At 34.2% G+C, this 17,173-nt stretch overlaps 2 protein-coding genes across 5 annotated transcripts; one reads left to right on the forward strand and one right to left on the reverse strand.

The window, feature by feature from the left end:
• The first annotated feature begins 516 nt into the window (after positions 1 to 516).
• LOC145074850 (Mitochondrial substrate carrier family protein) lies at positions 517 to 4,293 on the forward strand. Of its 4 annotated transcripts, none has more exons than XM_079021172.1 (9): positions 538 to 1,869; positions 2,197 to 2,313; positions 2,417 to 2,478; positions 2,572 to 2,808; positions 2,950 to 3,117; positions 3,205 to 3,254; positions 3,386 to 3,518; positions 3,596 to 3,633; positions 3,879 to 4,293. In XM_079021172.1, exons 1-9 carry the CDS (start codon positions 1,815 to 1,817, stop codon positions 3,973 to 3,975), a joined length of 957 nt encoding a protein of 318 aa, XP_078877298.1. In that variant the 5' UTR covers positions 538 to 1,814; the 3' UTR covers positions 3,976 to 4,293. The 4 variants fall into 4 exon arrangements, with proteins under 4 accessions (XP_078877301.1, XP_078877298.1, XP_078877300.1 ...); XM_079021174.1 differs by lacking the exon at positions 538 to 1,869 and adding an exon at positions 1,890 to 2,009; XM_079021173.1 differs by lacking the exon at positions 538 to 1,869 and adding an exon at positions 1,892 to 2,105.
• A 2,070-nt stretch (positions 4,294 to 6,363) lies between these two features.
• On the reverse strand, positions 6,364 to 10,126 carry LOC145073680 (rho GTPase-activating protein 2-like). The gene is made up of 4 exons (XM_079020195.1): positions 9,560 to 10,126; positions 8,907 to 9,027; positions 7,036 to 7,386; positions 6,364 to 6,947 (listed from the first exon to the last, which is right to left on the reverse strand). The coding sequence occupies exons 1-4, from the start codon at positions 9,907 to 9,909 to the stop codon at positions 6,468 to 6,470; spliced, it is 1,302 nt and encodes a 433-aa protein (XP_078876321.1). The 5' UTR covers positions 9,910 to 10,126; the 3' UTR covers positions 6,364 to 6,467.
• Between the last annotated feature and the right edge of the window lie 7,047 nt (positions 10,127 to 17,173).

Below are 17,173 nucleotides of genomic sequence, written 5' to 3' on the forward strand. Positions count from 1 at the left end.
ACTTTCACAGTTTGAAAAAAGAATACACACGTGGCCTTTTATTTGTTGTTTGCAAGAGCGTTGATAGACCGATGTGGAAGCTCTTAGGTTTTATAAGGATATATTTATATAATTATAGAAGTTTATACATTATTATAGAAGTTAGCTCAAATATTATAAAATACGAAGTTAATAAAACAAAGGAAAAACTACATAAATAGTCCATGTAGTTTATCAAATAGCACAACTTTCGTCCTTTTTTATTTTTTTATACAAAGTCCATGTGGTTTCTAAAACTTGTAAGTAGGACAATGTGAAATGATCTTTTTACCCTTTTTAATTTCTTTTAGACTTTTCTTATATAATTTCTAATTAATTTTAACTAAAAAAATAAATGTTAGATTGGGCCCACCAAACCCACTTCTTTACCAACCTTTACCCCTTCTTGTTTTTCTCTGTTCTCACTGTCTCTTTTCTTTTTTTTTTGGATTGAAGAACAAGCATATAGGGACCGTCAATGCTTGATGTTTCCTCTTCATACAGAGATGTCATTGTTTTGCGCCGGTAATGATGATGGTAACAATGAGGTTCTTATTTCATTTTTCCCGTCTTTTCCTCCCTCTGGAGTTTAGTTCTGATTTCCACTTCCCCATTTCTTATATAAAATCTAACGGTTCCGATTATAACAACAAGGCGATGGTGTTGGCCTCTGGAAAATAGGAAGGGCAACTGTCATTTGTAGCGATGAATCAAGCGGCAATGGTTGGGTTTAATTGGTCTTTGTCCATTACGAGAGAGGTTTCATCAATGGCATAGGTGGTGCTGTTAGTGAAATTGTAGGTTGGTTAACAACCATTGGAGAAGAGAAGGAGATGAGGGAAGTGGAGGATCGATGACCTGAAATCTGAGAACAAAAGAGGCGGTAAGTTTTATGTAGAAGAACAAGATTCAGGTCAGAATAGTAACACGATTGCATTCCAACTTGCTAATTTATCATTGAATGTCAATGGATTTATATCAAGCCTGCAACAAAAAAAAATTCTTGGAGCAAATCAAGCTTTTTTATGGAGCTCCCATGGCAGTGATTCCACCCAACGAGTAGCTCATGAATGGAATCGTGGGTCTTTCTATTCTGGTGATGAACAATAATCTTGTTTCAATGGTATGATGGGGAATGGTTGGAGGACTTATAGTTTTTGAAGGATCTTTGGAATTTTCATCGGATAGAATTGGAAAGAGAGATGATGTAGGTTGATGTGGTGCGACAAGAAATAAAGAGAGATGAAGGTAAGGATGGATTGCCGACGAAGGCTGAAGGGCAGCAACTATTGACGGTTTAGACATGTTAGATTTCAGATGGGGTTACCGGCAAGAAGAAGGGAAAAATGATGGTCGGTGGGTAAGAATGAAAGAAAAAAACGCGAAGGAAGAGATGATGTAAAGGGTTAAGGTAATTGTTTATTTTCTTTTATTTTTATAAATAGATTTTGTTAAAAGAAAAGATGAAAGAAATTAAAAAGGATAGAAAGGTCATTTTAGGTGGATCAAGGACTAATCACGTAAGATTTAGAAGCCACATGGATCAACCACGTAAGTTTTAAAAACCACAAAGATCATATTTGTCAAAAAAAATTAATAAGGACTAAAGTTGTGACACATAGGAAACTATAGATACCATAATTTTGTCTAAAACAAATTATGAACGGCAAAGGCGTATATAATGAAGTTATCAATAAACCAAAGGATCATTATTGTAATGATTCCAAAAGTTGCATTTGACGTAAGTGGGTCAAGGCGGGGAGCAAAAATCGAATAGGAAAAGTAAAATTAACCAGATGCCCGAAGGAATCAACAATGGTTCCTCTCTCCAGAACCCCTCAAATGATTCAGGTTCTCTCTTATAACCCTTTAATTTTAATGCTAAATATACTTCATTAAAGATTAAATCTTTTTAAACATTCTTAATTTTGCTGAAATTTGTGATTATTTTGGTTGTTTTATGCCTTTGACCCCTTCTTCGCGAGCATAAGGTATGGCTCGTGGTTTCCCGTTTTGTTCGTTTAGCTAAGTTTCTGCATTACAGACGAATTTGTGCTTGTGCTTGATTTCATCTGAGTAAAAATCATGTATGAAAAGGACATTGGTATTAGAAAACTTCTGTAAACATGGTATTTGGATGAGAAAGTAGGGATCTGATTTGTGATTTTGAATATTCAGGCGAAATTAGAATGAAATTCAATCAAAATTGGTGTGCTTCCCCCTCTAAAGTTGCATCTCACTTTGGAACAAGTGGTGTTGCTGTTGCTGCAGCCACGGGCATCACCCATCCATTAGGTTTCTTCCTTCAATTTTCAATAATTTCATGTTTCACTTGTTTTATAACAATCCCTATATACTGAAATTTGATTTGATATGTTTTTTTCCAATTTGTATGTAGATGTACTCAAAGTTAGACTGCAGATGCAACTGGTGGGACAAAGAGGTCCACTAATTGGAATGGTATGAAGAGGTCATGTTGGGTATTATTCATCATAAATATCTGCTTTAACAAGAAAAATGGACTGATATGCCCTGATGCTTGGGTGTTTACAGGGACAAACTTTTGTTGAAGTTGTTAAGAAAGAAGGAACTCGTTCCTTGTATCTTGGTTTGACACCAGCATTGACAAGGTCAGTTCTTTATGGAGGTCTACGTTTAGGTTTGTATGAACCTTGTAAAAATTTCTGTGAACTGGCCTTTGAGTCCACTAACATCTTCATGAAGATTGCATCTGGAGCTGTTTCTGGTGCTTTTGCCACTTTGCTTACCAACCCTGTTGAAGTTCTAAAGGTAAGGTAAAAATCACTTTCTCTTTCTTAACCTTTTACACAAAACGGGCGGTTGGGTAATGGGTCAAAACGGGTTGGGTCGACCCGGAAACACTTTTTTTAATCCATATTATTGAGCTTTTATCCATAACATATTGAATAGGTGCGTTTGCAAATGAACCCTAATGCACGTAGAGGAGCAATTAATGAACTGCAGAAAATTGTCAGAAAAGAGGGCGTAACAGCTCTTTGGAAGGGGGTGGGACCCGCTATGGCCCGGGCAGGAGCTTTAACAGCATCACAGCTGGCAACATATGATGAATTTAAGCGGGTGAACTTCTAAAACTGTTTTTTTTTTTTCTTCATTTATATATATGTAATTCATGTTATAAATTTTGTTTATATGGCTATGATGTAGGTCTTAATGAAACGGACGCCTCTTGAAGAAGGATTCTATCTTCATTTCATGTAAGCATCCCTGCCTACAATCTTTCAATTTACATGAAATACTTAAATACTATATTAATAACTTGTCACATTGTAAATACATTACATATATAGTTATAGTTATTTCAAAGTGCGACTTACATGATGTGAAGGTCAAGTACAATAGCGGGTTTGGTGAGCACACTGATAACTGCACCTATGGACATGGTTAAAACGCGTCTCATGTTACAACGAGAATCTATGAGTGATGGAGCTTACAAAAACGGGTTCCATTGTACATATAAGGTAACTTCTTTGTTTATCCTCCTTTTTTTAAATAACTTATAATCACAATTCACAAATGTTGTTGGAATGAATTCTAGGTTCTGATCACGGAGGGACCTCGAGGACTCTACAAAGGGTGAGACCCCCAACAATACTTGTTCCCTTAGCTCCTGTGTTTGTTAGACATGACATTACAGAACAGGTTGTATTGTGTCTGACATGTGTGTTATTGGACTGAGACTGGGACTGATGTCAATAGGACAAAAATTGCAATAAGGTGGGACATGGACTCCCACTCGATCTCTCGTCTGTGCAAAAGACATGAAGACCCTCATTCGTATGTAACTGATGCATGAGGATTTGACTTCAAAAATATTGCAGGGGCTTTGCAATTTTTGCACGATTAGGTCCACAAACAACAATCACATTTATATTGTGTGAGAAGCTGCGAGAGATTGCTGGATTAAAAGCAATTTAGTCTCTAAGTCTCTGGTAACTTCTTGCTTTTTCATGCATATTTATTTACATTCTTCAAGTTGAATGCTCGTGATCACTAGGAAGTAGAAACCTGGTTGAGAATAAATTTGTAGTATTTTAGATGATATTTTTAGGGTTATCTCTATGAAGTTTGGAGCTAAGCCCGAGTTTATTCATTGGATCATATTCTCGTTCATGAAATTCTATCAATGTAGCAAGAAATAATTTGGTTTGTATTGTGTAGTTTTACTAGATTGAATGTTGTAACTTGTTTTAATTTGATTTTAGGGCTCTCTATAAATTGCTTTCCAAATTCCAATTTTTATTCAGTCGTCATCGATTATTGAATATTAATTTATATAATTCCATATGGTAGATATTATTCGAAATTATTAGTAATATATCTAATTACTATTAAGCAACTTTGTACAAACAGTCGAACACTATTTTGAATTTTTCTATGTTTATATCCAAAATCCAATTTTCTGACTCCACCACTGATTGAAACCAAAATTAAATAAATTATGAGATAAAATAGAAGAAAAAAACCCACCATAAAAACTCAAAAATCTTAAAGAATATTCATGGCAATATCCCAATTCCAAAATAATAACCGGCTCGTAACAATATATATATATATATATATATATATATATATATATATATATATATATATATATATATATATATATATATATATATATATATATATATATATATATATATATAATCAACCGAAAACATGTTCTAAACTTTTTATTCATATTATATACATTTAAATTAGCTTTTTTTTTTTATGGTTTTCTCATCCTATATTCAGTTATTCACAATTGAAAAAGGACAACGTGGTCGTTACGGCGTTAAGTTTTTGTTTACTTTTCGGTAAGTTACAAACACGTGATGCCCACGTGCTAGTTAAAGATCCGTGTATACTTTTTCTAGAACAAATACGTTTGTTTACCCGATTATGTAATTTATGGATAATCACAAACATCACGATAAACTTACTTTATAATCACTCTATTTGAGAGGGAAAAAAATATGATCTGCTTTAACTGTATATAATAATCACTGCATTTGAACTTTAATTTTCTCTACCAGTCAAAGTCCTCCAATAAATCCCATCCTAATTTTCTATTTTAGCCATCTGCCGCCGTCGTCCACCTCACTATTAGAATATATATATATATATATATATATATATATATATATATATATATATATATATATATATATATATATATATAACGCATGCTCATTAAAGTTGATAACTTTTCTAAAGTTTGCCACTTACAGCATTAAAGAATCCAAGTGATTAACAGTACTTGAATTCATTTCCATTGATTCCTTTGAAACTATGGAATGTAACTGGAAGATGAAGAATAGTATGATTGATGTGACACCATTCTTGTTGTTTGAGTCATCTGCTGATTCTGAGGATGCCATCGCAGATGATGTTCTTCGGCATCATCATTACCATAATCATCATCAAGAAAAACATGGAGAAAAAGAAAAAGAATCCATGGATGATGACGTTGAATCCTGCAGTTATGATCACTCATTCCATGTTAATGTCAAAACCATCCATGATAACCATCATCAAGTTCATGCGTATGGTGTTGGTCATGGTCAATATGATCATGATCATCGCCATGTTTATGATGGTAATAGAGAAGAGATTGATGATGATGTTGATGATGACGACGACGACGACGACGAAGATAATTGGGGTGAGAGCAAGATGATAGGCCAAGAAAAGAGATGTCATGAGTTGTGTGTTGATTCTTCAAGTCTGGATGACAGACAATTCTGGGAAACTTGTTTGGATTCGTGATTTTGCTATTAAAAAAAAGGAAATAACGAATTCACACAGATGGTTCTGTTCTAACTCAAACTTTGGTGTTTGAGCAGATTGAGCTTATATTTTCTTTCCTTTAGTCTTTTTTAACTCTATCTATGTGTTATATATGAAATATGATCTACAAATAGTATTTGACTGGTAGGAATGAATCTGTGTTTGATTTATAAATCTTGGAAACGGTTTAAAGCTTTAAATATAAATGTATACATGCATCACGGCAAATTACTTGGAATAATCACGCAATAATCGCCGTGATGCATGTATACATTTATATTTAATTATCAGATAATGAAATTTCAATGAATTTAGACAGTGCTTTTTTACTTTTTGCTCTAAATTTGTGATAAAAATTTAAAAAGTCGTGGATGTTTAAGAAAATGGTGGTGGACGCTAGAAAAAGAATCTAAGGACGACTGTTTGCTTTTTCCGACTCTTTATTAACAAGTCAAACAAAGCAACCCTAGTCCCTAGACCAAGATGAGGAAGATATGTTAGAAGATTGGCATAAAACAGGGCATGGCATGCTGGTTTACATTTTACAAAGTTATTATTAAAACTAAAACATGACATGGCAAGCAGGTTTTGATATGCAGCAACTGCTTAAAGTTTTCAAGAATCAGAAAATTATGAGTTCATACATTCCCATTCCGTCTACCATGTCGGCCTACGATGTGTATGGCGGTTTCAGTTTTTTTAGAAACCAGACTATTAAGACTAGCACCCGATGATTCCTCTTGAAAGTCAAACCCGCTCGTTGGACTTGAACGTTGTGTCACCAGATGATCCAGTTCTCTTTTGAACCGATCCTTTGCTTTCTTGTTCTCCTCGATTCGTTTCAGAAAATTTTCTTCAATCTCGCTTAGCGATGATTCCGCTTCATCATCATCATCTTGTTCTTGTTCTTGTTCTTGTTCTTTGGATGATGATGATGCTGATGGTTGTCTTCCCGGTTCACATCTGGTTTTCATCTCTTGATGATGGTCGGAAGGACATGAAACCGTTGAGACTCCGGCGGTTGTCTCTTCACGTTCTCTTAGGGTTTTGGCGATCAATGTCTTGAGCAGGTTCATCACTTGTACAGCGTGCATTAGAGCTGTCAACGGATCCGACATCTAAAATCCACCACCAATTAAACATATAATCAGGGAAATGACCAAGACAGAAGATGAAAAGGAATTTCATTAGATTTAGTATTACTACCTGAGTCATGTTGGGGGCAAAGACCATGGCGATATTTCTGGCGTTCATTTTATTGGATTCTTGTTGTTGGGCGACATCAGACATGAGATGAACAGCCCAATTAAGCAATGCAGATTGTGTGGGGTTGAGCTGTTTCACAAGCTCAACGCGCTCTTCCTCTGTGTTACACTGTAGAACCTCATCGGGTGAGAGGCCATCAAGGACACCACTTGGAAGCTCCCGGAACCAGGCTTTGATTAAACCCGCAAGACAATGGACCTCGATGTTTTCGGGCACCGTGCCTCTGTTTAGCTGCTCCCGCACCCGCTCCTCTTGACTGTTCTCCGGGTTTATACGGAAAATTCCTTCCGCCTACAAAATATGACTTACTGCCGAAACTGAGAAAAATAATTTTGAACGTCCATCTCCATCCATGCTTGTGTGATACAATACATCATACCCTATATGGTGGTTCAATACTATAAAAGTCTAAATGTGTGTTTGGTAATGGTTGGTCTGTAGGAATGGAATGAATCTTTTTTATCAAACTTTTATATTACATCAAGAGCATCTCCGATGGTAGCTTTTTACTATCTGAATAAGCTTTTGAAAAACTTTTCGCCATTGGAGAAAAAGGCTGATTTGAGAGGTCACTCCAAACACTTACTTTACACTAACCTTTTAATTTTCTTTTAGGCTTTGTCACATTTGATCCGTACATTTAGTAACATTCTATTTTATACCATAATTATATTTAGATATTAAATTTCTTTTAGGCTTTATATTTAGTTACGTAATTGATTTCGTAAACAAAATAAAATTAATATATTTAATGAAAAAATCATATAATTTAAAAATAGTTGTCAAAACTTTTAAAATTCAAAAATTATCAAATATTATAAAATATTGCGGTTACATAGTTATTTATTTAACTACATATATTAATTTTATCATCTTTTATAGTTTCGGCAAAAAAATATCAGATAAATGTTACTAAAATGATAAATTATATGAGTGGGCTTGATAAAACATTTAAGATAGATAAAGGATAAATTAGTTAATTTTGGAGAAAAAAACTTTTGAAAAATGTTAACCATTGGAGAAGCTAATTGGTAAAACCTTTTTATCAATTGTCAAATAAAAGGTAAATGATGGGACAAAAGTAAAAAAGCTTTTGAGAGGTTAACCATTAGAGATGATCCATCACATAACAACACAACGTGTAGTTTTAACTCTATCATATACATTATTTTATCGTGATTAATAAATTTTAACAAAAGAAAAGCCAATTAAAATCCAAATAATATCTGAATAAAAAATATAGTATGCTCCAGTTACTTTTAGAAAGTACAATTGTTATAAATCCAAAAATCTTCTGAAAGGGATTTGTGTTATAATAATCTAGTTAAATAAAAATGGACTATATTGCAAATTTTCATTCCATTCCATGATCAAATGAAGAAAAAAACACCCCATGTTTGTTACACTCCATTCCCTTCTTGATTCCATCATACCAAGCACTACCCAAATTTGTGGTATCGATTGGGGGTTGTGTGTGTGGGACAAAACATAACACTAAGACATTGTACTATGTTTGGCTTGAATTGGATGTGGAGGCTGGAGGGACAAAAACTGCAAATTTTTGTCCCACCCAAAAAGTTGAAATAAGTGGACAGAGACTCGCTTTCGATCTCTTATTTATGGAAAAGACGTGAATGCCCTCTACATCATCATCATCAAAAATATTTTGTCCGGACCTATGTAACAAATGGCGTCCTAAAGAGGGACAATCCACAAGCACTTTTCATTGTGTGAGATTCTACCAAATACTTATCTCTTTTTCGTATGATATATTGATATATGTAACAAGTAGCAAGTAGCAAGTAGCATACCTTTAGACCTCCTTGAGCATATAAACGTTCCTGCATGAGCAACAGAATTGTCGGGACACTGTTGCCTCTTGAATCATAAGAACACTGCATCGATTCTGCTGAAACCCCAAAAACGCTTACACTACACAACAACAAAACATATGTCAAAAGCACAATCAAAGTGACCAAATGCAAAAATGTCTCCAACCCACAATTTCAATTTACTGCAAAAACATTTTATCACTGGTTTCACATAACAAGTTAAAACCCTAGCTCTTCTTAGTTTGCATCAACAGAGTGTATAACAATGGATATATACAACTGAATAATCGCTTTTAAAACATTAATCCAACCTGGCCTTGCTCAAATTTTCAGTCAATGGACTCCAATTATTCAACTTTGGATTTCAAATTTTCATTGTTTTGCTAGTAATATGAGGGTCCCAGTTTGGCATTTGCTGCAATTTCCTTTGACAAATTTGCACCATTTTCTGTTTGTCAATGAACTCATAAACCCTAGATTTCGGACTATTTACAGAAATTTCAACACTAACGTAGAAGTGGGTTCCATTCGGAATCGATTTGTATCGTAAGGTACACATACGTTTTTGAAATCTAGAGCAAATTGTTCTTAAAAGTGATTAATTAATGAAGAAAGGCTAAAAATTATAGCACCTGGCACTGGGGGCTCGACAGGGGATTTCAACTTCAAATTCAACAGGAAGACCTAAAAATCCATGGAATCGATCGAAGGTAACATGAGTCAAATGCTGAACATCAGTTGGCCAACCGATTTCCATATGATGAAGAGTTGCTGGTTTTGTTGATTTTGATTCTTCCCTCTGATCATCAACTCGGCAAGCTGTCATTGATTTTCTTAGAGCTGCTATGATGAGAGCCACTAAGGAGAGGTGGTTTTGGTGTTCTTTTGAAGAACCCCCTTTTGTTGTGTCATCTCCGGCACAACCGCCGCCACATACGGCGGCGCACCCAGCTCCTCTTGGTACAACCACCATTTCTGTCATCAAACAGCCCCGTTTTTTTCTTTCAGATATGTCTGTAGCAATGTATCAATCGAGTTAAAACGGGGGAGATTTTGAAAGCGAGTGTTGTGAACTTGTGATTATCATAATCGAGACAGAAATGAAGTTGGTTTGAAATTCCAACTACCCTCTCTCGAAAATAGCCGGCCACCCTTTTTCAAATTTCTTGATTCATCCACTGTTTGACTATTTTCCTTAAACCTGGAATCTTTCCTTTTTATATGGTCTAAAGCAATATTCATAACCAAATTCAAGTGACTTAAATATGAAAAATGATTAAAAAGTAACATATAATTTAATAAGTAAAAGACAAAAATATTTATATCTTACATCTTACATGAGTTAATAAATTATAAGCATATCAGATATGTTTTGTGGATGATCCTTTTAGATGTTCCCATGTACATCGCATGGACATATTTCAATTCATTATGCGTATGTTAATGTTATTAAATGACAATTTAATAGAATTGCTATGTAGCTTATTTGTCTTTTAATTGTATTTTTAAATTTTATTTTAGATATCTTTGATATTATGATAAACTTCAACCGGATAAACTGTTATTTAATCATATATCATTCATGTGACATTCATTATTTGGTGTTGATATTGTATGGATAATAGTAGAATTAACTGGTTGAAATGTAATGATGTAACATGAAAACACAATAAAGTTTATTGACATATTGGATATATTGGATAAAACTGAGAGAAATCTGTTTATATTCTTGTAACTTTTATATAATTATGTCTATATCTTTGTAAAATTTTAATTATATGTATATCTTGATAAAAACCTATAAATTTATATGTATAACCAGTAATTAATTTAATGATAATTAATCTATTTAAAAATCAAAAACATTGTTTTTAAATTGATTTTCTATTATTAAAAAATTGAATAACTTGTAACATTATCTCAAAATATCGAAACTGATATTGAAATTGTTTTATTTGTTATCTTATTTGTAAATGAAGAACTAAAGGAATAACAAAATTGTTTAGAGAAAAATAATCATAGGTATTTTAAATCGATTGTAATATATTGTTTAGTAATCACAGATTTTGCTAATCCAGAATATGAAGCGGAAAAGAATATTCGGGTTGGGATATATATATATATATATATATATATATATATATATATATATATATATATATATATATATATATATATATATATATATATATATATATATATTCGTTGAAGAATACCCATCAACCAAATATTTTAGGTGAATTAGTTCATAGTGCTCATTAATAAAGTAACAGTATGTGATCATGATGCATAATCCACCAAATATAATTATTTTGATAATGGAACATTTAAATCTTCCAACATGGTGAATGAGGTAGTATTAGAGACAGAGAGAGATAGGATGGGTTTTGAGGTGTATTATTTCATATTTTTATGGTTGCGTCTATAATAGGAATGATATAGACATGTTCTTTATAGTTATATTAGTTTATAAGCTGTGTAAACCACAGTTATAAAATAAATTAAATTTTTATAGTAAAAACTCATAAATTATTTATCAATTCATTTAAATAAACCATTAATTATGAGATATATACTAAATTTTTAAAGTTATTATAATTTCAAATTTAACATTTAATTATAAAAAGTAAATTTGAATTTTGAATTGTTGTCTAATATATCTCTTTGACATGTGACATGATATTAATGAAGAGTTGTATTAAAGTGACACATGTCAAATGGAGATTAAAATTATTCATTTACTAGTTTATAACCCGTGGGAACCAAGGTTATAAAGTTAATCAAACTTTTATAGTAAAAACTCAAAATTATTAATACGTTATTTTAAATAAATTATTAATTTAAGATATATTTTTATTAGTTATGTGAAATTATAATCATTGATTCAAATAAATATATAAAATTAATTTTTAATATATATTAGATATTTTTTATTTGTGAATTAATGAAAACAATGATTTAAAATTTAAAATTTAAAATAGAATCACATTAATGAGGAGATCTAATAAATTTAAAATAGAAAACTAATAGATTGACAAGTGGCAACATATTAATTAAAATGTCTAATATGATGACACATGGCAAAAGAGCTACTCTTTTATTAGTATGAGGATTAGAATAGAGATATGTATTGTATATGATACCATGGCTATTCTATAGTCTATACAAATATCTCGTATGTTCTTATATCTAATTATTCTTTGGCATAGTAGATAAACTAATAAGTGAACTTCAAAGTTCAAACGAGCAAGAGAAATATAGTGTTTTGAAGTGTTGTCAAAATTCAATTTTTTTACCAATGCCTTGGACCGTAGACCGTGACTGATCCTCCATTAAATGAGAGTCATGTCCAACCTCATACAGTGACTTGTTAGTATTGTTTGATGGATTGAATGAGCAACACATTTTCCAATAGATCGTTACCTTGCATATAACTATCCATTAGCCATATGGTTCGCTAAAATCAATTTCATTATTCGTAACCACAGTTTGATTTTTGAAATGTTTTATGGGTTTTAAATTATGTTTTGCATACCACTAGATTTTTTTAGCTTTTTTTAGATCCATGTAGTTAGGAAACAAAATGTAACATTCTATTTGAAATTAAATAAATTATATACTCTAAAAACCCGGAGATGCAAATTTTTATTATTATTTTATATTATTGTAGCCAAAATCAATAATAATTTAGCAAGGTGTTGGTTTCGAGGAGTTAAATGCTATAATTTTGGATTTTGGGGGTTAAAAGTGTAGGTTCCGGATTGGTTTTGTAAAGATTTTCAAAATTCAGGAGGTGTATGGTAATATTGGACTTAAATTGAAAGGATTTTGGAGTGTTGAGGGCTGAATGGTAATTTATGGACTTTAATTGAAAAGAATGAGAGGAGGAGGGACTAAAAACGTTAATATGGTCAAATATTGAGAATGGACGGAAGCATATAACCCGTCACCTTATCACTCCCAAACCCTAACCCTAAACTTTGGTAGCCGCCACCTTCTCTCCAGCCACCATCACTGCAGTTGAGCTCGCCGCCATCACCTAGCCTTGCATGGACGGCCAAGCACCACCGTATTCGTTATTGTCGTCGGTGAAGTCGGGGACGGAGTTGCAGCCATCGTGAAGATCGGATGGACCGGGAGCCATGGCCACTGTGGTCGTTTTCCGGTGGAGGCGCGACCACCATTTCCTCCGTCGCACCCACCGCATTTGAAGACGAAGACCGCCTTGGGGTGTTATGGCAGCGGTCAATCGAAAGAAGCCATCTACGGGTGTCGTTTCTGTTGTTTTCGGTGGGAGTCGCCCACCTCTTCTTCTTTTGTTTCCTCGTCGTTCATCGGTGCTATGTCCCAGCTCAGTCTGTCGCCGCTAACACCCGTTGTTAGAGTTGTTGTTGTCGTTCGTTTGTACGCCACCAGGTGGGTGGTTGCATTCAGATCTCGTGAAATGCATGTGTGTGTTGCATGATCGGAAATCAAAAGAGAACCACCACCACCGTGAGGTGGTGGCTAGCACCTCTGACCACTGCCTACCACCACAAGGGTGGTTGCATGTGTGTGTGTGTGTTTACTTTGGATATTATGTTGTATAATCGTATTTTTGGCCGAAATAATCAAGGAAATCGCCACCCCCACCACCGTGAGGTGGTGGTTGCTGCCTTCTGCCGCCACCAACTGCCGTGTTGGGTGGCGGTGTGCATTTATGTGTGATCGGATTGTTAATTGAGTTGGTTGGACATGTTTTGGATTAGAATCATAACCACCACCACCACGAGGTGGTGGCTGCCGCCATGAGTTGCCGTTGACCACCACTACCTGAGGTCGTAGTTGGGTGGTGGCCGACTTATTTAACACAAATTAACCTAAAAACTTAACCAATGGACTAATTGGCACATGTTTGGTAATTGGTTATGCATTGATAATGCGAAAATGCATCAGTAACTTGATGTTATAAAATGCATTGTTGTGTATGATTAGTTAGTGAATAAATGCATATAAGTCGAAGTTTATATGTTCCTTTTATCCTAAGAGGATAAAATCGATATCGGGGCCCCTCGATGATTTAGTTTGACTTATGTGCCGGGCCCGGTTAGGACGGAATTGATGTGTTTAATTAAGTTCTATGTCAAACGAATCAGAGATCGAGAAACAAACTGTTGTACAATAAGTATGACTATGTTCCATGTAATTGTCCGCACGATATCTAGAACAGAGGACTATACGATCCTTTATCTAAAAGACAGGTTGCTGATAAGATCAGAGTTCAACAATGTCTTTGAGAGCTACGATTGCTAATTGGATTGTGCTTGCATTTATAGTTACTAGACTTATCTAAGTGGGAGACTGTTGGATTAGTGTATAAGCCTGTCACTATATTTGGTAAGTACTTGACCCGGTTGTGCATGGTCCTTTTGGGTTGCCTTCACCAAAGTAACATGATAGGATGATTTATAAATAAAGAGGTTTTTATGATTTATTAATATATTATATGATTAATATATTAAAAGAGAAATCATATAGTTTAATTAATATTAGACAAGGATTAATTAATAATTAATTTTGTGGCTAAAAGAGATTAATTAAATAAAGGGGGTTGGAACTGTCAATTGTGTAATAGTTGGTTTTGGGCTGTGGATCCTTATGGATTATAGGGTGGACGAAATTAAGGTGTCTGGACTCCTTGAATTCGTCCAAGCCTTATTCTAGAAGGATCATTGGACTGCTTAAGGCCTAAGTTATCCAATTAGTGTTTCAGGATGTAACCCTAGCAACTCAAGTATTTAAAGACCCCAAGGGCTACAGAAATCGGCTACCAGAAACCCTAAGGAGTTGCTATAGCCGATTTTGTGCCCACAACCTCTCTCCAAATCATTCTCTTGCTTCTTGGTGTTTGTAAGCCATTAGAGGAGTGACATTTATGACTCTAAGCTTCAAGGATAACAAGATTCAAGCTTTCAAGAAGAGGTAATCATCTAGATCTACTTTGTTATGTTAATTTCGAATTATATATCATAGATCTAGGGTTTGCAAGTCTTGGATGAAAAGCATGTTCATCAGAGAAACCTAGATCCAAGCATTAGGGTTTGCATGTGCACATAGGAATGTTCTTATGGCTCAAACCAATCGGTAATTTATATAAAATACTTCATATATTTGTGTAAGATGAAAGTAACTATGTACTTACTTGATAAGGCGGTGATTCTAACTTGGACAGCGCTTCGCTTCGACGAAACCGAGAGGTTTGCTTGAAAACCGGGCTCTGCGGGGGCAGAGTTCCCAACCAAAAAACTATTTTTCTTGGAGCTTTCGGGCGCTCCGGGGCTTTCTTATAGTGCTAGGGAAGTTTCCTAGGCTTGGGGGTGTTTGGGAAGTTTAGAGAGAGAGAGAGGGGGTAGAGAGAGAAATAAAGAATGGCTTTTTGGTGCGAAGAATTAAGCAACCCTCGCACCTCTATTTATAGTTGAATATTGGCTCAAATCGATGATTTTTGGGCCTCCAACTCGTCAAGTAGATGACAAGTGTCACCATTTTGATGGAGGACAAATAGTGGCTTATATTGTGTCACATCACCCCTTTTGCAGCAGCACCCTGTCGACTTCTAAACCCTGTAACTTTCGCATACGAACTATGTTTTCGACGTTCTTTATGTCAACGCGTAAGTATTGACAAGATCTACAACTTTTCTTTTGACCCCATCGGCTAATTCTCGAACGATTTTAAATTTAACAGCATAAGAAGATTACACTGTTAAACTACCGTGTAAATTCATAACTTCTACATATGACTCCGTTTTCTTCTGTCTTTTTATCGTTGAGCTCTTATCAATGAAATATTCAATTCTCATTTAGGTTGTGTCGGCCAAAAATCGATCAATCTAAAATTCGAGTTCCAGGTTGTGCACTGCTATGCTAAATCTTAGAAAAATCATAACTTCCTCATACGAAGTCAGATTTGGGCGTTCTTTTTATGCAAGTTATCGGTTTAATATATACTACGACTTTCGTTTAGATTGATAAGGATAAAAAATAATTTATCAAAAAATTATTTTTTACGTTACTGTTTCGCTGTCAAACCAACAAATAATGGGATAAAATAATATTAATAAAGCTCAAATCACTACTATTTCTTATACTAAAGATAGTATAGAGTAAGCAGGGTCGGTCCACAGGAATACAGGACTTCTTATCTTGCCATATTTTCATACATAATACAAATAATATTAAAATGGTGGATTGTGTTTAAACTAGATTTAAACTTCATAAATAAACAAGATTGTTAAAAGAATTTAGTAAAAGAAATACATTTTCGATTTTGATTCTTATACATGTATTATGTTGAAAGATGCAAAATGAATATGATTATGTTCTATCTAGGTTGGCAATTTAGATACTAATAAACTCTAATATCCAAGTTGACAAAAAATATTTTATTCAAAACATGTTCTTCAAATAAAACATCATTTAATTGATTTGATTCAAATAAGCTCTTTCATCAAATCATTAAATGACTTTAAGTTCTTGCAACAATTACCAACAATTTTCAATATTCCTCATAAGTTTGGGATTATGAACATTTAATATTTGATTACACTCATCTTTTCTCGATCATATGTGGTATTCGCCAATATCTTGGTCATCTGACCAAGGAGCATCACGTTGGCTTTGAAGCAGCTGCATGGTACTGGCATTTTGTAAACGTGGTTCGGTTATTCCCATTTGTCTCTATCTATTGGTGGGGAGGTATATGAAGGAACGAATCAGTGGATTGAAGAATTCAAGCTCCACTAGTGGCTCGGCTTCGTCCTAGAAGCTACTGCTTCCGCCTCTCTAGGCTTCGCTATCGCTCATGACTGGTATATGGATCTCTCTATGTAGTGGTCGGCCTTCTAGAAGCTTCGCCAGAAGCGACTAGTCGCTTCCCGAATGCCCCTTTCCTTGCCGCCAAACCACTAGGAGAGTCAGCAAGCTAGGTTGCTCGCATTCTAGAAACGGTAGCTTCCGTGCCCGTTGATTTAATTACAATCAATTAAGTGTATGTTACTAGCATCAAATCATAAAACATATACGAATTTTACAATTTGATTAACTAAATTGACAAAACCCTAATTCATTAATCAAGTGAAAAAGAGAATAAACCAGACACATGATTAAGATCAAATCAAAGATTACTAGATGTTAAACACAAATCAAGTTCAAGTTACAACCTAACAACACATACTTAGGAATTCAGATTCGGAAATGATGATGAAA

This window comes from Lactuca serriola, chromosome 9, assembly GCF_051521515.1.
Source record: "Lactuca serriola cultivar US96UC23 chromosome 9, Lser_US96UC23_V15, whole genome shotgun sequence".
NCBI classification, from domain to species: domain Eukaryota; kingdom Viridiplantae; phylum Streptophyta; class Magnoliopsida; order Asterales; family Asteraceae; genus Lactuca; species Lactuca serriola.